Source organism: Podarcis muralis, chromosome 5 (genome assembly GCF_964188315.1).
Source record: "Podarcis muralis chromosome 5, rPodMur119.hap1.1, whole genome shotgun sequence".
Classification (NCBI taxonomy): Eukaryota; Metazoa; Chordata; class Lepidosauria; order Squamata; family Lacertidae; genus Podarcis; species Podarcis muralis.
Genome location: NC_135659.1, coordinates 41,804,625 through 41,827,554, shown reverse-complemented (window position 1 = coordinate 41,827,554; position 22,930 = coordinate 41,804,625). Strand labels below are relative to the sequence as shown.

Here is a 22,930-nt window from a genome sequence, read left to right as displayed (position 1 = left end):
GTAGGTACCACTGATGCAACCTGTGAAGTTGCATGATCAGCAATATCCCCTTTTCTATAAGTTGAGCAACATGTTGAGGTGAAAAAATGGGACGCTGTGTTTTGGGGTTGCATTCCCATGCAAGATCACAACTATTGCATGAGTGCATAGCACCCCAAAATGTGGCCCTGATAAAAGCACTTTTTCGGGGTGAGATCACGGTGCCCAAAAAGGCCACCGTGCTTTCGCATGAAAAAATGGGATGTCATGGTTTCCCCGGGACAGCTGAGGGTTATGCTGTGGTGTGCCACAAAGCCCCCCATTTTAAATGTCATCTCTACCATAAATGAACAAGATGACCTTAAAACTAAGGCTGGTGCTAGCTTCACCTCTGTTGCGAGGGTATTTCACAACCAGGAAGCGGTTGCTTTGAAAGACCCTCAAGGCTTACACAGTCTATTGCCTCATAGCCTTAGCATCTCAGCTGCAATGTCAGGAGAATAATACTGATGTATCTTCTAATAGTACTGATATATTTTAATACTTAAAAAAATGAGCATTCTAAACAACTATATTAATGTTGTTGTGGCCATCAAAAAAACAGGGTAGACTCACACAGACTTAAGTGTTCCAGTCCTCTGAACTCTGCAGGCTATTCAGTCCCAGAGAGTTCCCTCTATGGCACTGATGGTGAGCCTTTTTTCACCGAAAGGTCATGTTCCCTTCTGGGCAACCTTTGAAGGCTTACATGTCAGTAATGCACAGAGCCAAAGGCAAAGATAGGCAGCACGACAAATGTGAACTGTACCTTTTGTACAGTAGGCTAGTTTCTTCACAGGTTCTTTGTTCCTGTCCTAGAGAATGATAGGCCCCAATGGCACCAATCAAATCCACAGCCAGTGCACCACCACAGAAAGACCCTGGCCTGGTTTATCACACAACGTACCTTACTTTGGGTGGGACCCCAGGAAGGGCCTCCACTGTCAATCTTGATACATGGGCAGGTTTATATAGGAAGAAGTTCTACTTCAAGTACCTGAGTTCCAAGTCATTCAGAGCCTTATGTTTTAAAGTCAACACTTCAACTTAGGCCCTGGTAACCTAAAGCCAATGTGGAGTAGAGGTTATATTACTGGACTAAGACCTGGGTTGTGAATTCCCATTCAGCCATGAAGACCACAGAGTGACTTAGGGCCAGTCACTGCCTATCAGCCAAACCTACCTCGCAACATTGCTGTGAGGATAAAATGGGGAGAACTATGTGTGCCACCTTGAACTTCTTGGAGAAAAGGTTGTCTATAAATACAGTTAATAATAGTAATGAGACCTGGCCTAATCTTTGTATTTCAGCCTAACCTACTTCATAGAATTATTGTAAGGGAAATTGTGTTGGCGAGAGGGGGGGGGGGTTGTACATGCCCTGTATGCCACCCAATCTCTTTGGAAGAGAAGGGAAATTTTTGTAAATCAATAAAAGGCCTTAGTTATGAATGCATTTGGGGGAAATAAAATCTAGCCTATGGAGTTTGTCAGAGAACATTCTGAATGTATTAATGTCCTTAAATAACCCATTTTGCTTTGAGAAGCAAGCCAACTTGTCACACCCAGTTCTGGATTCCACATTAACAACCTCCTTCCGCAGCATTAAACTTTGCCCTTGAGGACTTCTTTTTACTTTCTTCTATCCTTCAGTTCCCACTTCTGTTTGTTTTGTCTAATATGTCATTATTTAGGGGGATGCACAGATAGAAATCTTTGGAACTGGGCTAGTTTGGGTTTGAAAATATAAATTCTCAGAGCCAAAAATAAAAAGACAGGCGTTTTAAAGATTATTTGAATAACCTTTTGGCCTATTTCTGTGCTGCTAGCACAGTCAAAACGTGTACTAGAGAATAAATGTTTCTGTTCTCTTTGAAATATTCTGAACTCCAGGACTGGTGTTTTTTCAATGTTCTTTGAATCCCAAAGAAAGACTTGCCAGGAGGTTTCTTTTCTTTTCTTTTTTAAGTCCCCTTCCGCAGCTAGCCCTGGATATAGGCTGACATTCTCAAAGCAATGTAATTGCCATTTCAGACTTCCTGTTTAGGATTCAGTCAAGTAGATATTGTTTATGGTTCATAAAACCTTACTACTGTGAGGATTTTAGGACACTGGCAGTATAGAGCCTCAACTTTCATAGTGCTGTAAATTAGGGAGGGGGGAGTGTGATAATACTCCTCTGAGGACATTAAAACAGAGCTCAGCAATGGTTAAATGGAATTTTATAAGCACATTCAGTGTGGAACTGTTTTGCATTACATGAGTTGAATACCTTAGAGATGACACACATCTGCAGGCACTTTATTAAATCCTTAGTCAGCACTTTTCAACCTGATGAGATTACTTCTTCATTTGACTGGAGAAAGGAAAGTGAAGATCTTGTACTGGACTGCAGAATTCTTCTTGATGTTTCACCTTGAGCATGGGGGGGAAGGACAGTAAAATCCATTTTAGGACAACACAGAATTGTAGTAGCCCCAGGTATGGGCAAAAAAAGAGAGAAGTCTTCATGCAGGCCCAGTAAATGGTCTGGGCATTTCTGATGCTGCAGATTTTCTGAAGCTGTTCAGATGTGGACCTGAGTAGTTCCTTGCACTAGAGACCACTGGGAATCCCATATAAGACCAGATATTTAAAAAATTGAAATATTGAATGCATTTCTGATTGCATATTACCCAACATGCCAAAAAGTTCTTCCAGCACAAATTCTTGTTTTTACTACTTAGACGGATCTGTGAATTGCAGACCAAATGTGAGCATATTTGTGGAAGCACGTGTGAGTGCATTTAAACACCCCCTTTATTTTGAAGCTTACATTTTCTTTCAATTTGTAAGGCTGAAAGTTTGTCGAAAAGATAGTTTAGCTGCTATTCGAACGCAATCCAAAATATTTTACCCTCACACCCAGAGTGGTGGAAATAGGGAAAGTGAAGTTTAAAACACTACCACTGCCTATGGACTTTTTTTTCTGTGAGACATTATGAATTTGTTGTGAATCCAGTAAATGCACATGCTCCTTAATGCCTTTGAAATGCAAACAAATAATAATCAAGTGTGGTTGCATATTTGGGGGGGGGGGTGAGGCAGACCTCTGACTTTGTAAACAGTGTATTGGGGCATCTTATTCCGGAAAAAAGTCAGTTGGTAGTCAGTTGAGTGTTGAACATCTCTGCAAATGATTTTTTAGTGTCCAGTTTGGCCAGGAAAGAGTTAATCAGCTTTCCATTGTGTCAGACATGAGTGGTGCCTCCAGGAGTCATATTGACACCCCCAGCGCAGGGTAACTCTATTCCTTTATTGACATGTTGCTCCTCAAGAACACAACAGCACTGTCTGCAAATCATTGCTAAAATCATCTTAAAAAAAAAAAAAGTTTGAAAGCCTTAAGGCTTAGACAAAGGCACAAGAGCTGCAGTGCGCAGCTCAAAACTCCGGAGTCAGCAACTTCTATTGATTAAAAACTAACCTTTAAAGTAACTCTCAGAGTGTGTGGTTAGCATTTAAATTTAAACATGTCATGAGTTGATTTGTGTTACTGAATACCAACTCTGAAGGAGTTACATTCACATCAGATTTTTTTTTCCTAATTCCCTTAAGCAGCTAAAGTATTTCATGAAATGTCAGCAGGGCAGGAGAGTGGGAGAGAGGTGTTTATGGGGAGAGGGTGCGACTGGCATGAGCCTCGTATAAGTTTTCTTTCCCATGCAAATATTCAACTCTTTCTCTCCCCCTATCCCACCCCAGTAAAAAAAAAAAAAAAAAAGTGTGGGGAGTGCAACACAATAATTAGCCCTTTGTCTAACTTTCCCAAGTGCCAGAGAGAGGCTGATTAATTAAATATACAACAGCATTGGGTTTTGGAGTGGGGGTCTCGCTTGCTGGGTAGGTCATAAATTAGGCTGAATAAATACTTCAATGTGTTTGCAGTGGCCCTGCTACGTCAGAGCCACTGGAAGGTTGGTGGGAGGAGAGCAGAGTGTTTCTTGCTAATGATAGTCACGTCTGGGTCTGTCTGGTTGCTCGTAGCAACCAGACATGATGTAACACCAGGATGAACTTGAACTTGGGGGACTTGAAAAGGGAACAATAGACCAGAGCAATCAATAAAGCCTATTTCAGTGAAGGATTACAGAGCTGCTCTGGGGTAACCTTGTCTGCAAGGCACACACTGAATAGTAAGATGGGTGAAGAAACTTACCCACCCACCCACCCCGTTTTGAGAGGAGTTCAGAAGCACTGCAGATCCCCCCCCCCAAAAAAAAACCTGTGCAGTGAGTAGCAAAGGAAAGAAGTGGCATGGAAAAGTGCACCCCCTGCTGTCCAAAATGTGCACTGAGTATTATTAAAAGAAATACCATACACAAGCTGCATTCTGAAAAAAAATGCAAATAGTTTCAAGCGTTTTACTACATGTCCCAAAGTGAAACAGGCCATCTAGTCATCCAGACTGTCTGAATCAAATCCCTGTAATTTTGGGATAGTTACTAACTGACAGTTAACATCAACCAGAAGAACAGCAGCAACAACAAAACGCTATAAATGAAGACCTAGATATCATTCTTGATCACTACTTTAAAAATTAGTTCAGCCTAACACTTCTCATTTGCCTCTGTCAGTTGCATACTTTACATGGGACTCATTTCAATAAATCAGTAAATCTGTAACAGGAATGCTACTTTTAATGCTTTTAAAATAAAAGTCATGTTAGGTGTGTTACCAAGTTGGATTGGAAGCCTTTATCAACTTGATAGGCAGGTCCTGGTGATAGCTTCTCTAACAACTAGGGACAAATGGTCTTTCTCTCAATTTAAAACATGTGGCTTCTTGCTAGCTACTCCTAATATCATGATTCTAAACTTGGGTGCTGTGCGAATGTCTGCTGTGCAGGGTAATGTTTCGCACCATCCAAGCTTTACTGTTCTGTAATAACACTTAAAGGTAAAGGGACCCCTGACCGTTAGGTCCAGTCACAGACGACTCTGGGGTTGCAGCGCTCTTCTCGGTTTACTGACCGAGGGAGCCGGTGTACAGCTTCCGGGTCATGTGGCCAGCATGACTAAGCTGCTTCTGGTGAACCAGAACAGTGCACGGAAACACCATTTACCTTCCCACCGGAGCAGTGCCTATTTATCTACTTGCACTCTGATGTGCTTTCGAACTGCTAGGTTGGCAGGAGCAGGGACCGAGCAACGCGGGGATTCGAACCACCGACCTTCTGATCGGCAAGCCCTAGGCTCTGTGGTTTAATGTGAGAGCAAATTTTATTGAAATGAATACATGGAGTTTGTCAATATATAGAGAATTTATGTGTTTGAATCAGTGCACTATTAGTAAACACTCATCTTAGTGGCCCTAATGACAACTGTTTACTCAGTTCAGTTGTGTAAATAATGTACCATTCTTTACTCACTTGAGTAATTTTATCAAAGCCAATCTATATTAATCTGGTGAATAGCACTGCTTATAAAATAATGAGCCTAGGCACCCTAACCTTCAGGAAAACCTTTTGAACAAAAGTTACATATAAAAACTATTTCATTTAATTACTAACAGTCTAGCTCCGACTCATAAAATCAGAAAAGAAAGGTGGTGAAAGTGTGTGTGTGTGTGTGTGTGTGTGTGTGTGTGTGTGAGAGAGAGAGAGAGAGAGAGAGAGAGAGAGAGAGAGAGATATGAAAAAAACCCAAAGAATTAGCCAGTGGGATGAAAAAGGAAACTAGTCATCTGAATTGACTGTGTTTCTCTTGCCAACTTATTTTTAAATAAAGCAATATTTATTTAACTTGCCTCCATGACATACTGCCAAAGCTAAAAATCATGTAATCTTAAAGCCAGCAGGATTTTTGCTTTTCTTTGTTAATATGCAATTTAAATATTAATAATACTGGGTATTTTGGTGTAAGCTCATTTTGTCTGAGAAATGACAGGGACAGTAAAAGCACCACTTTGATTTGTGTCACCTAGCTGAAATTTTTTTATTTATTATGTCACTCATAAAATCCAGTGATGCAAGGGCAATGTGTTTTGTTTCTGTCAAAGAAAGAAAGGAAAAAAGGTGCAAATTATTAAAGCTGGACAGCCAGAAAATCTTTACATATAGTGTATGCGGTGTTAGACTTCAGTGATCCTGGCCTAATCACGGCCTAGCCTACCTCACAGGGTTATTGTAAACAGTGCTTTTTCTTGGGAGGGATGCAGTGGTACACCCCCCCCCCCAAACATTTAGTGAATCTAGGTTTGGCCTCATTGAGGGGCAGTATTTCAATAGGAAATAGGGATAGGAAAATGAGAGTACCCATAAACATTTTTTTTAGGAAAAAAGAACTGGTTGTAAAGATAAAATGGAAAGCCTCTGTGTAAGCCACTCAGAACTCCATAGAAGAATTAGAGGATACTGTTGTAATAGGTAATGGTAACAATATTAAAAAACAGAATCAAAAGTTAGTTTCAAGCATTACACCAGCGTGATTCAGCCCCACTCCTCCTCCGCACCAGTGCCAATTTCCACTAAGTACACACAGCAATGGCACTGTTGGGCTGACTTCTAAACAGTGAACACAAGCCTGCTTCCATATGTAAGAAGTTTGGGCAACCTTCAAATGAGCACATGGATGTTTGAATCATAGTATCTGAAAGATCGTGGAGGGATGGCTTAAACGGATAACAGACGTCACAGTTGTGTATAACTGAACTCACGGTGGCCTTTAGTGTTGTGTCTGCTTGTTCAGCTGAACATAACAAGGCCTTATCTAGTTATTTTACACTACCAGGGTTCAAAATCAAATAACTTTTTATTGGGTTTTGATTCTTCTCACGCCTTCATTGATTTGGTGGCTTTTCTGAGGTAAACCATCAGGCCTGAAGAACACAAAATGTATTGTTGTAAGTTTGGGGGTGGGGGCTTGGCCATATGCCTGAGGTCCTTCTAAAGCCTACATCCAGCCAGGGTTAAAATCTAATAGAGGATTTAGTTGTTCATGTTCTTGGTAATAGCTTATGTATTGGTCATGAAGGTAACAAAGGAAGTGACTCTGTGCCAGAGAAAATATGGGTGGGTCCTTCTCCCTCAGCTGGCTAGTAGTTAGAAAGACAGTGGCCAGGGTTGAGGTATATAGAAGCAGGAGGATGCAGGATGGGAATCCCGAGAGACAGAACCATGCTTGATTTCTGCTGGAATCCAAGGCTGTGGCTAGTGGCTATGGGAGACCCTCTTGGGGTGTTAATGGTATGAGTCACCTCCATCGTAGGTTCAGGCTGTACTGTATATATGTTGTAAATAAACCATACGTCATAAAGGTACCACAACTCTACTGTCCATCATTCTGAGGTAACCAAACCCTGAGTAAGCACCTGGAACCCGCTCGCACCGCTCCGAGATTGGGGTGGTGTGCAACAGTATTCTGAATCTATTGGAAATAAAGCAATTCACCTTTCCAGCCCCTTTCCTGCTGTGGTTCACCTCAGTCTGTCATGACAGACATCTATGCCCATTGCTTTGTATTTTATGGAGTGCTATGATACGTTTTAGTTTAATTTCATGGAAGACAGCTTTTATCCAGGTTTAACCTTTATTTACAAACATAGACTTGGCCAGAGAGAGAAGTATCAGCACTTTTGCTGATCCAATTGCCTCTTATTTCAGGGTTCATCTGCTGTGTTCCTCATAGCAACTGACAGTGATGTCAGTTATCCATTTTACATGTTATAGCCACAATTCAGAACTGACAATAGAGAGGCAGCCTTGATGTGGCAATTTTAAAACATAGATCTTAGCCTTTTTCCATTTTAGCAATTGGACCTTCGTGTATATGGCACAATATTTTCACATGGTCCGAGATTGATGCAGGAAGAAAAAAAACCCCACCCCTTTCCAAGTCTCAGGAGAATCCAACTGTGTTTGGACATATATGAATGGAATCCAGGGGTGTGGTTCAGTTGTGGGAAATGTATAGGTAAACTAAGTTTAGCCACAACCTTCAGATTACTTTAATCCAAGATGGTCTTAATGGTTTCATGGAATGTGTAGCTCATAATACTCATTGTATTGCCAGAATTTCTAAAGTTCCAAGCAGCTCCTGAAATCTTTATGTAGCAGAAAGCCACACGCTTCTTGTACAGCTGCTTTATCCTCCCTCCTCAACTGCCTAAACCTACTTTTGGGCTCCCTACAGCAGTGGTTTTCAACCAGTGTGCAGTAGCAACATGGGCAACACTGGCCTCTGTCCCTCTTTCCTTCCTCTTCTGATTCCCTCTCACGTCTCTGCCTCCCAAAGGCTTGCACAGCTGTTTGTTGCAGCAGCTCTGGCTACAAGCTTCCAAGGCAAATGGTGCCTCTGGGGCTGACCAGGAGGTGCTTCCCAGGCCACTTTGGGGCAATGTGAAGAGGCACCTCTCTTTGGGGGCAGCTCAGAGACAAGCGGCAGCGGCTGCCCAGAGGACTCCCAAGGAGAGGCGGGAGGAGAGGAGGCTAAGGGAACACTCCACAAGGGAGGGTGTGAGGGCCTGCCAGCTCTGCAGACAAGGAGTGACATAACCGGGCTCCTGAGCCCTATAGGGGTACCATGGAAAGAATGGAGTTGGTCAAGGGAGCCATGGACCCAAAAATGTTGAAAATCTCTGCCCTACAGGTTTATTATTTAAGTGACAGTTCATGGATAGAGCAGCACTCATGACAACTTGTGTCTCTTCCATATGTTCAAATATGCACACATCCGTCACATCTGTGTAATGATTTGCAATTTTCTTATTTAGTGTTCAGTCATCTCTATGTAAAAAGAATAAGAAGAGGTGCAATGTCATGTGATTTCACTGGTTTAGTACCTTGGCACAAGAAATAGCCAAATGATTCACTGTTAATTCCTAGGTTTCTTTACACATAGCCATGAACATGCCAGGGATTCTGCTGAAAGCATTGCATAAATACTAAAAATCAATCAATCTTTCCTTTCTTTTTTGTTTCCTTCTTGCAGTCCTGGTACCTGGGATAAAACTCACAGCTTCCCACCGCCCACCAGACAGACCACCCGACCCCTTCCCAACTCTGTAACATGGAAGCAGCAGCAACACAGTGCAGTTACTTCGCATCCATGGAAGGGGAGATGAACAGATATTGACAGCAAGCAACTGCTCTCATTCAGAAACGGCAAAAGTTATGGTTGATTGACAAGGGCCGTAACATTGTTTGGGGGGGGCGGGAGGAGGGGATTTTTTTAAAACAAAAGAACACCTTAGTGACCGATGTAATTTCTCATATGGTGCTGGAAATGTTTGGGCTTCATAATTTTTGAAGTGTTTCAACTGGTAGTGTAAGCATTAGGGACACTGGGTAGTAGAGCTAGCCTGCTGGCTGCTTACTGACTTGCTGTTATAACACTTTCCACATGGCGCCTAGCTGTTTTACAGTATTTTCACTGATTAATTTCCCATATAGGTGTGGGACTTCTTGAGAGATCATGAGGAACACACATACATGATAACTTTTGTAGTAGCTGTATTCTGCAATATAGAACTTACAGGACAGACATGGGGCATGTTTTTTTCTGTAACATATCAGGTGTTTTGTTTTGTTTTTAATTTTACAGTCGGCAGTTAGATACGTGACATGAATCATAAGAGCATTATCAACAGGTTGATTTCCACTCAAGTTGCAGAGAAATATAAAATATCAACCTACTGCTGTTCACATGAAAAAGAAAAAAAAGGGTTTAAATGCTGCACTTAGACGAAACATTTTTGATGATTTTCAACATGATATAAAATCCACACGGAAATGGGGAAGTTGGTCTGTTTTGATAGAAACTGACAGGAATCAATCAAAACAATCGAATTTTGAATTGAGAAAAGTGCAATTTCATTGGATAGCTAAATATCTTTGTAAGATAGAGATTGTTGAAAATTCTATTTTTGTTTTCCAAGTCCTACCACCCCAGGACTCTAAATTATCGGGGTAAAAAACAGCCTTGCAAGAAAAAAAAAGGGGGAGCTATTTTTGCTTTTTATGTTTTTTATTGTTAAACTTGTATCCCTTTAAAACTGAAGGAAATTTAAAAAGAAATACAAAATTTAATGGTGCTTTTACCACAATATGTTATCTACATTAAATGCTAATTAATCATTTTCTGTTATCAAAGCACATAATTAAAATTAAATCATAATATCTGTTAATTTTATAAGCTAAAAGTCACTATAATAGATTATGCCAATTCTGATAAAATCATGTGTGTTTCCGGCAATATAGGGTATATCACTTCTCAAAATACTTTGGCCACAACCAGACACGGAGGTAGGTGTGCTTAAGCCCATTGAAACAAATGTCCTTAAGTATGCTTCACTCTGAGTTGGACTGTGGCCCTTGAGCTAATAAGAGAAAGCTGTCCAGAAAATAAAACGCCTTTGTGTCCCTGAACTGGCGTTGGTTTTTTTCTGAACTGCAAAGGCAACAAAACAGAAGCAAAATGCTGATTCTACATCTTATACCAGTTCAAAGCAAGGACACTTGCTGAGAAGAAGAAAAAAAGTTTGGACCCAAAATGTCCTGATCTTATGTACAAAAAAAAGAAAAAGGAAAAAAAAAAACAGGAAAAAAATGCAAGTGATTTTTTTTTCCTACCAGACAGCGGAGCACCCCTTTGCTTCCCATGCAACTTTAAGAAGGTTTCCTATATTATACATATATATACGTTCTGGTTGGCGAGTCTCGCTAATCAGAGAAATTCTCTGCATGTTCTAGTGTTAGTAACTAATTTTTATATAGTTAATGTAGGGTAAAGTAGAGTGCATTAAGACACAATATTGTAATCCCTAATCCAGGCACTTGCCTTTAAACTATGTTTGTTCGGCCCTTCAGAAGGGTTTCTACTACTGTCCTATACAATCAAGTAAACTGAATTTCTTGGGAAGACACTTTGCTCCTCATCTTTTCCCTGAAACTAATTTTTTGTTTTGTTTTGTTTTATTGATTTGCACGAAACAAAAACAAAAAAAAATTCCATATCAATGTGCCTTGCCCTGGATAGCGATTATTTGTGGAATTGTTGCACATGTTCCTATATTGAAAGGGGTTTTTTCCCTAGTCAAGCATTTGGAGACACTTTTTTGTAAATGTGACTTTTATGTCAGCCATTGTCAGTTTCAGCATCTTAGAATTCAGTAGGATGTTAGTTGTTCCACAGATAGCGGTAGTGTTTTCTTGTCCTGTACGGTCAGTGGCAGTGCTATTCTGAGATCTGTAGATGCTAGATTATCAGTATTTTTGATGTTGCTGCATTTTACATTTTATTTGGAGTCTTCCTTTTGTTTGTTTTTTTGTTTTTTCCCAGATATATGAAAATATGCAATACCTGCTTATATCATGTAGAAGAAAAGCTTAGCAATTCTTAATTTTTCTTTAAATTTTTTTTTATTTGACCAAAGTCGGTGCTGCACTTGACGCAGTGTATTTTAGGTGTTTGTCTTCGTATTTTTTTGTGATTTTTGAATGCACACGCAGGAAGGGCTCTTCTTAGAGAAGCAGTCAAACTGTGAAGCACTAAGCTGAACCCTGCTTCAAGCAATTTTTGTTTTACAACTGTTCCTTTCACAAGCAAGCCTTAAAAAAAACAACCTCCCTTTTTCTTCAAATCCCACACCCATTTTTATTAGCAGATTGCAATCAATCCACATTCAATAAAAAGTATATAATGCCCATTTTTATATGCACGTTTTTAAAACTTCCAAGTTCTGAAAATTGTTTACTGGTTATTCTCTATTTAAGGAAAAAAATGTTTTGGATTTTCATATATGTCAAATAAGTGGTTGAGTAGTCATTTGCTCCGTTGTATTGTGTGATTGTTAGTGTTATGGTATCACATCCACTAGCCAGCATCCTTTGCCTTCCCTATAGCACTTAGCAGGGCATTACTTTATTAAAACATATGTGCACTAAAAAAAAAATAAAAAATAAAAAAATTAGCAGCTTTCAGTGCTTCACAGTGAAGGGAAAAAAAGCCTAGACAAACATTTTGTCAGAACCTTGCTATAAGCCAAGGTATAACCAGTAAATTGGTTGTATATACAACAAAATTGCACCCTTTTTTAAAAAAACAAAAACAAAGCAAACTAAGCAATAGTTTGGGCAGTTAGTTGTTTTTAGTGAGCATGCCGTAGTCATGGCCGCAAAGAGAGAGAGAATCAAATCTGCCCACTCAGAAGCGATGTAATTTGTATGTTGTATAGTTTTATTGATTACACTGATTTATTCTACCCTATTTTATAATGCAGGACTTTTGTAATGTTGTTTAAATGAGGAAAATTTCTGTCAAATTAGCTTAGTGGAATTTCTGATTGTTCGTTATAAAGGCAGCATTCATAGAATTGCTTTTTCCCCCTCTGGGAACTGGATTTAAGTTGAAAACTTTCCTGTTTCCTTTTTGTATGTATTTAAATACAGTTATTTTTCCCCCCTCTCTCCTTATCTCAATAGTATAGCATATTCCTATGCTTGAGAAGTATAGGCTACTGAAGAACCATTGTAAATGGACATTGCAGATATGCTGTATTTTTGAAGGTGTTTTATCGTATTAAGTTTGAAGATGGTAAAGTTAGGGAATTCTGATCGGAATCTCATAAAACAAATTGTTTTAAAGGCTTTAAACATTAGGTAGGCGGTCAAGGGTGTTTACCAACAGGGGTTGTAAAGTATTAAAGACACTAAATTAAATTTTGGTTCATCTTATTGTCATGCAGAAACACAGCAGTTCAGATCTGTTCAGGTGTGGAGAACAAACAGAGTTTTATTCCTCAAAGTAGAGCAGAGAATGGAGATCTGAGGAGAGACAACTGCATGGGGTGTGCAGTCTACAATAGAGAAATAATCCTGGGTCACACTTCAGAATCAGATTCACATGTCCATTCCCCATTTCAAAATTGCTTTTTATTCTTTGTGCAAACAACTTTTCTTTCTGATCCTTTCTTTTAAAACCGCCAGATGCACAACACCGGCTCCCACTCCCATTTTCCTCCTCAGTCCGCCCCCTGCAAAATAACACTGCTCTCTGTGAATTGACTCCACTAGTAGTTTCCTATTCTTTCGACCACTTTTCAAAATAGGACTTTAGCTTGTTGTCATTCTGCACACCCCTGCAATAAAGTATTTATTAATCATGTTATATAGTGATATCCAACATCAGTCACCGGGAGTATACCTTGGCTGTTTGGTGATCTCTCCCTCTTCTCTTAAGAGTTGAAAAGTGAAGGAATAGAACCTTTTTTCCCCACAGTATTCAGTCAGCCCACAGGAATATGTAAAATTCCTCTACCTAGTTTTCTTTCACAGTTTTCTTTTTGTTCCATATATTTTGCAGCTTTGTAGTAACAGTGTTAACATTTACTGTACACATACATACATACATACATACATACACACACAAAACAAAAGACAAAAAAACCAAGATACGTGGCATAAAACAGGTATTTTTCCTTGCGGTTTTTTTTTCTTTTTAAACAAAATGTCACTTAATATTATACTTTACATTGTGTCTCTGGAAATATCTTTCTTTTTTTAAAAAAAATGATTTTACTTTGGTAGAAGGCCTCCATAGAACAAACATTGCAAACCACGACCGGCATGAAAATGTAAGGAGAGCTTCAATGGCACCTAAAAGAAACTCATCTTTCATGAGATCTATTGGGGGAGGTCTCATGAAGTGAACTCTGCCTACCAGGCAAGGTTTCCATTAAATCAAGCTTACAAAGCCAATTTTGTCTTGAAGTCAATGCATGTATTACTGTTTGACAGTAAAACCCGGCTATGCCACCATCAAGTCCAAGGCTGTGCAATAGTCTAATTAGTATCGAGTACATTTTCCTTTTATTTTTTCCAATAAAAAAGCAGTGGGATGAAAATTGCTTTGATATATAGCAGGTAACATTGAAGCTATTCCATAGCACTTAACTGTAGTGAATACTGTGTCACCAATTCTGAAATCAATTTAATGTTTAATGCAAATCCATTACATGGTGCTATTACAGGCTGGCAAAATGATTTACAAAAATGTGACAACTTGGGGCTCAATTCACTCTGCTTTCCAACAATGTAAATGCATAGCAGTGTTTATCTGCATGAGAACTATGCACTAATATAAATCTGAAAAAAGAAATATATCAACTTTGGTATCTAGTTTCCGTTTACTTCAATCCTTGCCTTTTTGGTCATTATTATAAATGCCAGCTTTAGGACAGAAAGAAATATAAGAAAACCAGCATAATACCTGATATATTAAAAATGTAGTGCCTGTGAAATCTGTATTATATTGCTCTTCTGAAGTAAGATTTTTTCTACACCAGTAGCCTTCGCTGTCTGTCAGAACCTTCTGATATAGGTGATGTAAAATAACCGTACAATATTAATGCATGCTATTCCATAATGCTTAGTGAACTGTATGAATATTACTCAAAGTTATGTTAGTCTTTTTTTCTGACTTGGTTCTTGTCAGATAGGTTTAAAGATATTTCACTGAGAACACAAATTCTGTTTTTTTCTCTCCTTGATTTTGGGTGTTTTCAGTATTTTGGATATATACATTTAACTTAAAATTCAGTATTATTTGTTGGGGGCAATTTTTTTTATTAATAAGGGCAGGCATAGGGTTTGAAATCAGAAATCCATGCCTGGTGGTATTTTTTCCTTTGCTTAGAAGCATCCATAAGAACTCTTAAGAGCTTATCTCAGAAGAAAAATAAGACATCATTTCAATGTAAGGAACAATTCTCCAACTTGGAACTGACATTGAAAGTGGTTTCTTCGTTGACAGTGTTTAAACCAGGTACCCATGCTTGACCCTTCTTCACATCAGACCTCCTCATATTAAAACAAACTTTTAAGAACCTTTTTAAAAACCCAACCTCATGTGGCTATTTAGTTTCATGCACCGTTGCAATTTTTTCCTTCAAAAGTCTGTATAAACTTTGGGCCCGATTCATAAATAGTCACTAGGCATTAACATAGGATTTTCTTGTATGATTCTTACCCCAAATTTGAGGTCCCCCTCCTCTGTCCCCATGACAAGAACAAATTTTAGCATGTTATTGTTACCAAGAGTTCACCTGATTTCATGTCCATCAGGAGGCAGAACACCTTCAATATACACATCATTTGACAAGGGGAAGGATCCCTAGAAGATAATAAGTTGATGAGAGCATCCTTATTCTGCACTTTGCACAGATAAGGGATTTTTACTGTCCTGCTGAACAAAAAAATAATTCTCTTGGCCATAGCATAATCTGCTAGACTTTGTGCAGAGGTTTTGTACTTCACTTCATAATCTTTCCGAGTGCAAAGCAATGTTAGAGCAAATACTTTTAATTCAGTATTTCACTAGATTTCATGTACTCATTCCTGCATCCTGCATCCTCATTTACAGCAATGCCTCAAATCAGTGAACTCCCACCACTACCCCAAGATAGAAAGGATGAAGCCAGGAATCATCATGATCTGTAGTATAAATGCAAGAGCTGAAAAAGACCTTGGCAATTCCATGTAGTGAAGGCATTCTACTAATCTGATCTTGGAGAGCACAAATATTGACTAGAGCAAAGTGTCTGAGTGGACAGTCTCCCACCTGTACCTTCACTTTAGTTGCTACTGTAAGAAGGCAGGAAACTGATTTTGCAGCCACTTTGCAGGCTTGCAAAATGTGTTAGTGGGAACATTCAGCAAATGAGAATACCCACAATTGACCTGCTGTTGGCTTCTTTGCACAATTAGACAGTCACCGGCTCACTTGCTCAGTTCTGCCAATCAAAGTACTTATGGACACAGTGCAACTCGCTCCCACTGGAGGCAGTGATGGCCACCAACCTAGGTGGCTTTAAAAGAGGATTAGACGAATTCATGGAGGAGGGGGCTATCAAAGGTCCATGGTGACTATACTCTGATTCGGCATTTGGAGGCAGCAGTGCTTCTGAATACCAGTTGCTGGAAACCACAGGAGGGGAGAGGGCTCTTGTGCTTGAATCCAGCTTGTGGGTTTTCCATAGGCATCTGGTTGGCCACTGTGGGAACAGGATGCTGGACTAGATGGGCCATTGGGCTTGATCCAGCAGGCTCTTCTTCTGTTCAAATATTGAGAAATTCTTTTTCATTTTGGTGTAACAAAATGGACATGTGAGAGATCTGCTGCAAAATAACCTCAGCCCTGTGTTAATACCCCTGTGTCTCTACTTTTTTAATGAATCGGGTCCCTTGTGCCTCTAGTATCCTTGTATTGACTCTCAGAGTTATCATTTTAGTTTTACTATGTTCTGTGAAAATTTGCAATTGGTTGAGAATCACTGTGGGCATCCATTCTTTTTTCAACTAAATCTCTGCAGGTTTTTGAGCTGGTGTGGATTAGTTTAACTCTTGTATTCAACCATTAGTGCTACCACCCTCTCACATTACAATACGATTACTGGAAGCAAGTACTGCATTTCCTATGCAACAAAAAAGGAAAATAAAAAATTGCTAATGCTAACAAGACTTCTCATTCTTTACAGTGTGTATGCAAGTATCTTTTTGTATCTCTTAAACTCACTGTAGTGGGAGCACAGTTTTTAGGTGATATAGTGAAACAAGACATGTTGAGATCATTGTATGACGGCTTGATATAGAACCCAGGATGCTCCACTGAAATTTAGACTGGGTTACCTTGACCTAATGGTCAGGGGTCCCTTTACTTTTACCTTGTTGAAACACCATATATTAGTATTTTGTTTCAACGAGGTAGCCCAGTGAAAATGTTCAGGAGAGCATTTTGGGTTCTCTTATCTAAATATTCAGTCTATACTAGGGTTCCCAGAGATCCTACCTACAACATTAAGAGTTTTGAACGGCCTCATTATTGCCTCATATCAATTCTCACACACTTCGTTTAACCTGTTACGAAATTTAAGATCCCTCCTTTCTACAGCTGTCAGACAAATCTTCAAGCACTCAGTGCAAGGCACTGCCATCTCAGTATCCCATCGTAAATGTAGGTCTGTTCCAAGAAGTTTTGCTATCTGTGCTACCCCACATTCCACACTCCACATTCAGAAGCCAACTGGACTGGCAGCTTACAAATTTGCAGGACAGGCACTGCAATACCCACAGCTGAGTTCCAGCCTCCAGCACCTGATCACGCATTGCTCTGGGCGCAGTTTTATGCTTACTTGCTGCCCGCTCCAATGTTGTAACAGAGCAGCGTCACCTAGGCAAAGAAATGCATGAATGGGGGAGGATTTAACATTCAGGATATTTAAAAGGCCCTTCTCAAATTCCGCAGGCACGTAAGAACCTTATTGGACTACACAAAAAATCTGTCTAGTTCAGCATTCTGTTTCACAGGGTAGGCAACTAGGTGCCATTGGGAAGCCCAAAAACAGGACAAGAAAGCAAAGACAAGACAACAGTAGCACTTTCCTTTCATTTGAAGCCTCTGGCTGTAGAAATGGTTTGTTGCTTCTGCCCTTGGTGTGAGAATGATAGTCACATGCTGCATCCCTTGTTCTTTCACCAAAATGGGGGGGCCTTCTGACCAAACATCTCTTCGGTTCTGTCAGACACACACCAAAAAAAGCCCCCAGAGTGTTCGGGGTTATATACAAACATGGTCAGAACTCATCTACAGCAGCTATACTAGGTTTCCAAGATAAGAAAATTCAAGAAGCCAGCAGGGAGGTGCCTAAGTATATTAGGCTTTTAAAGAGGATGAGGAGATTAGGAGGTGATCACACAGACCTGCAATAAGGATCTAGTTAAAGAAAACTGTTCTGGTTGCTGGGTGGGAGGATATATAAGTTTAAGAACAGAAAGAACATGTCAGGTTTCTTAAATTTTGTCATAACATTGTTTCTTGGGCCAACTGGAAGGCATGCAAGACCAGGGTCAGATTGCAGTTGGGGCTTGGGGAGTTTGCCAATGTCAAGCACAGTATAAGGTGGAGCCCCCTCCTGCATGTCCTTCTCAAAAGGGTGAGATCGAAGCAGTGCTCACAACTGGGGTATAATCTGAATCTTGCTCTTCATAAGAACTTTGTTGTTGTTGGCATCCGTCTGTCTTGAGAGACAATGAAATGTCCCACAAGGCAGTGGGTAAAAGGCCTACAGCATCTGTATCATGAGGTGGTATGTACTTTTCAGCAACAGCATCCAGTTGTACATGTATATATTTATTATTATTATCATTATTATTTTAACACATTCATACGAAAACATATATGAAGGATAACCATCACAAGAAGCTTTAGAAGAGGACTTGCAGGAAAGACATCGTCCTCATCTGTCAACAGTCTGGAGTGGGGGGGGGGGAGAGATTAATTTTTACCTGGTGCTGAAACAATACCAGGCAGGCCTCACTGGGGAGACCTGCCAGAAGAAAACCATTGGAAATAATAATTTTGTAGCCCTAGTGGATCCAACTTCAAGCATCTTGCCTCTGTATTTCTGAAGCTCCCTCTGTGTTGAAGCATACTGAAAAATAACACATTACAGTTTAAAATACCCAGTTTCCATTTCATTCCAGATGCTATTTGTTTGCCCTGACCCAGAAGGCTATGAAGGATAGCTTAATTGTGAAGGTTTCTCCATTGATCCTCATGGAGGGAACAAATCTGTTTGGCCAAGGCTATGCATGCAAATATCTCCTTCATAGTAATGACTGGTGAATCTCATGTGCCCAGGAACATTATGTGCACATTGGAGCTCCTGCACTCATACAAGTTCCCTAGATTGAGTCATGGTATATTCAGCTTTTAATAAGATGCATATTTTGCAGAGGTGTTGCCTTTCACCCATAAATGTAAAATTTGTAGAGAGTAAGAATAAATACCCTAGGCTTTATATTTATTCTATAAAAGAATGAAATCCTTGTGGGGTGGTATCTACTCTAACAAGGGATTTCACTTTTCCCTGGCAATCGGCTTTCATGCCTTCCCATCACTTCTCACTTACCCCTTTCTGAGCTTTGCATTTCCTCCAACCTCCCCCCCCCCCCCACATGCACACACAAATGATTTGCAGCTTGAATACATTTTATTAATCGGGCAAACCTGCTGCATTTGCATGCTCTACACTGAGCACAGAATTTGGCCGACTTGGCCTAGCAGGCAGAGAGCCGTACACCTCAGGCAGAGCAGAGTGGTGGGACTTCTGTTAACTGGCTATTTTAATCAGTATCTGGGTGGCTTCCAGATTCTAACATTGGCACAGCTTGGCCGGGATGGCCTAATTTTCACTGTATTAATATGCTCTTCTTGGGTAGGAAATTGCCAGCCACTGGAGAGCCTAAACAAATGCCACAGAAATAAATGCTAATGCTTCAAGCACAAGGAATGCTCATGGGCTTCAGTAACCTAGGTGCAAAGCTTGAATAATGGTTTAAAACAACCCTTCTTTTGTTACAAAATACTGAAAGAGGTCAGTTTCATTTTATTGCTGCTTCCAGTCAGGGGCATCTCTCTCTCCTTCACACAAACACACAGGCTCAAATTGCAGTGGCCCAGTCATATGAGCTATAAACCAGGAACTTCCTCAACATTTAGTGCTGTGGTGATGAAGGGGCCTGGCACTGAATTTTTACCTCTGCCCTGTCAGGTAGCTTCCTTCAAGCTCCAGCCCCTGCAGCAAACAGAAATACAGTACTTCAGTTTTCAGTTGCTGTTCATTGGGAGCTGCTTCCTTTTGAACTACAGAACGGAACTGGGCCTTTAATACTCTACAGCCCAGCCTTCTTGCTGCTTCATATGAGTACAATTCCTATTTTTATTAATACAAATGGCCGCAGTTATAGTGGGCTGAAGAATGCACTCTAAAGGAAAAGATAAAGATCAGATATGGTTTCATATCAAACATACAGCAAAACTCTATGTAACACATTAGAAACCTGGGCGGTTTCATCTTGCTGTACCTCAAACAGGATCAACTCAGTTCCAGTTCCCCCAGTTCCTGGCAAAAGAGGATAGCGGAGGAATGCCTTCCCTCCTGTCCTGCATTGTCTCAAGGTAAGTAATACGCTCTACTTCATCCTTCCCTGCAAATGAGGGGAAATAGCTAAACGTGCCCCTCTCTCCTTTATTCTCCAGCAGAAATGTGTTTGCAGCAGTGACTTTCGTGTTGGTGAAAGAGGAACACCACCTCTGCTGAATACAGTAAAAGATGATCAAATATCTCTAAAGCTTGGAAAGAGTCAGTACTGGGATACTTTCCTCCATCCACCTGACCGTTTTGACTGTTGCCAGGCCAAATCTATTCCTGGGTCAGCTCCGCAGCGTTGACGTGCTGAACTATTAAAAGTGCCTCAAGGGATTGGCTGGGAGGCACAGGGCCTTCTTGGCACGACAGGGGAAGTCCAGCAGGCCCCTTCCAGGACCCCCTGAGGCCAGGGGCAAGGGTACCTGGCTGCTGCCCCCTTCTGCATGGGCCTGGTCAAAAACCTCCACCTGCCTCTCAGGGGGAATGCAACCAAACCAAACTTCCCCTCAACCAGGCTCTCACCCTGGTTGAAGGCCACAGGCCTGTCTCACACAGTGCCTGGCCTACGCTTCTATAGTCCGACTGAAAACACAGGCCCTCCCTGCGTCTCCATGGGGCCAACCCAGCCACAGTTGATCCCCCACCCCCCACCCCCCACGGCAGAACCTGCTGTTATAGTAAGGCAGGCCCTGGCCAAACCCCAACCCCACAGCTGCAGTCACTCAGGCAGCAATTAGACCCCAACCTCCACTACAAACAGCAGAAAACTCTCTTAGGCTACAAAGAGACATGTTGTATCTTAAGGGAAACATGTATATGGGTTTTCAAAAATTGCAAGCTGGAAATGCGGAGAACCGAAGGTAAGTGGGGCAGGGGAGGTAAAAGACTGAAATTGGCAGGTTTGCTTGTCCCTGCTTTTGCTGTCTCCTTTTTCTTTTTAGTTGTTTTTATTAAAGAAGGTTCATAATTAACAAGGGTACATGCAGTTTTCAATTCATGGAGGCCTTTCTACAGGTCAGTTTCATTCGCTGTGAGGACACTGCTGTCATAGAGATTGTGAGGTTGGCGGAAGCGGGGGGAGAAAGGGCAGGTAGTGACTTTTCATTTTTGTGTGGAGTTTTTGTGTCGGCGCTGCGAGGATAGGTTTTTATTTATCTGTTTGTTTTTGTTGGTGGTGCGAGAGGTTGGAAAGCCCAGAGTTGGTTGCATTTAGTTGATTGCAGTGATTTTGTTTGTGTGTAAGAGAGAGGGTGGGTAGAGGTCAGATTAGCCATCTTGAGTTGTAGGCTATTGTGGGGGTTTATGTTGTTGTAATAAAGGGGAACCATGCTGAGGTGAAGGCATCCTCTTTTGGATTTGTTCCTGTTTGTTAGGAATATGGCTGTCCATTTAGGGGCCATGGAGTCTTCTGCTACATCACTAATGTTTACTGGGATATCTCGTATTTTATTTCTCTCTCTCCCACCCACATTTTTTGCCAATGGTTAGTTCTGGAAACTTGGGAGGGGAAACTTCTCCCTTTGTAAGGAAACTGGCTATATGTATATATGCTGCATATACACTACAATAACAAAGAAACGCCAACTATTACATCTGATCCTTGACTTAGAAGTTAGCACTTTTTCAGCAACTTGCCCTGATGCAGCTTCAGTAGGTACAGAAGCCTGCCTTGAAGGACTATGGTTTGCAGTTGCAGCATTATTCCCAAACCCCAGGGAACTATGCTGCATTTCCAGGAATGAGGTTTTGGTTCCTAGCTGTTAGAGCCTAACACCAGCAGGCAAAGTGTTCTGCCAGACTTCAAGGAAAGTTGAAGTCCCACTTCCAGGGGTCAATTAATGGAACTTAACAAAACAAAACAGACATTCACATTTTAAAGCCCAAAATGGCTCAATCACTGCATGAGAAATGACTGATCCCAAAATTTTTCATCATAGAGTGACAGTAGCAGCATTGAGATTCAAATCTCTATCCCAGCTATAAATCCTTTAACAGAATGCCTACAGAAAAGTTTCCAGTACAGAATGTCTCAGTGTCTTCCCAGCCCAGAGAGTGTTTATGATGTTTATGTTTATCCTGTGTAAGAAATGAGACTTACTCCTTCCTGCCTGAACAATACCATCCATAGCTTTTGGGGAAAGAGAGAGAGGGAGCGAGAGAGGGCCATCTCAACTCATTTTCGCTATTTCATTTTTAATCTGGCTGGCAGGTCTCTTCCACTGATGCAGAGACTGTTGGATCCATGATGTTGTTGATAACAAAGCCCTGGGTTGGGACACTGATCATGGTTTTAAGCTCAGGTGCTAGGTCATCCTCTGGGCATGATTATTTTCTGAGAAAAGCCTCTTTTAACACATTCAGCCTGATTACACAAGGGCGAAATATGCCCCCAAGGTCCCCTGCATCTGCTCCCCACTCCTGACCTTCTCATATTGAACGGGATGGTCTGAAGGAGGTTGCTAAGTATGTTCACTTAGAAGCCTCATCATTATCAGAAACCCTGATAACACAGTATCCCATTTTTCCTTTTGTCTTCAAATCTTGTCTGCCTGGTTTCGAACAATGCATCAGTCATCTTTAGACCACTCTTATCCACACAAACAAAACTTCGCCTTCCATCCTCACAGCCTTTTGTCATGGACATCAAAAGGCATCAACCTGGAGGAGTATCCTAATCCAAGAGCAGGAACCATCTGGTCAAGAGTTTTCTGTAATCCACTCTTGTAATGAAGGTCAAGGGGTTCAGCTGGACTCCCTCAGTGTCAATCTTCTCATCAGTTATGCTTCTGGAATATGTTTAGAAACCTTCCAGCACTGAAACAGCAGCCTCCCCTACCCCCAACCCCTTTGCATGGTGATAGCCTGAATACGTAAGGGGAAAACATAAGATTTGTTTTCTGGAGCCAATTCAAGACTCCTGTTACAGTCTCTGCACAGTCTCTGCAAC

General features: G+C 40.8%; 1 protein-coding gene across 13 annotated transcripts in view; it reads left to right on the top strand.

Annotated features, from left to right (window-relative positions):
- Positions 1-16,511, top strand: part of NFIA (nuclear factor I A) — a 417,681-nt gene extending 401,170 nt beyond the window's left edge. For all 13 annotated transcript variants that reach the window (XM_028733254.2, XM_028733259.2, XM_077928681.1 and 10 more), the window contains one exon: positions 8,988-16,511. In XM_028733254.2, the coding sequence (XP_028589087.2) occupies positions 8,988-9,064 (77 nt within the window). In that variant the 3' untranslated portion in view covers positions 9,065-16,511. The remainder of the gene's footprint in view (positions 1-8,987) is intronic.
- Positions 16,512-22,930: the final 6,419 nt, after the last annotated feature.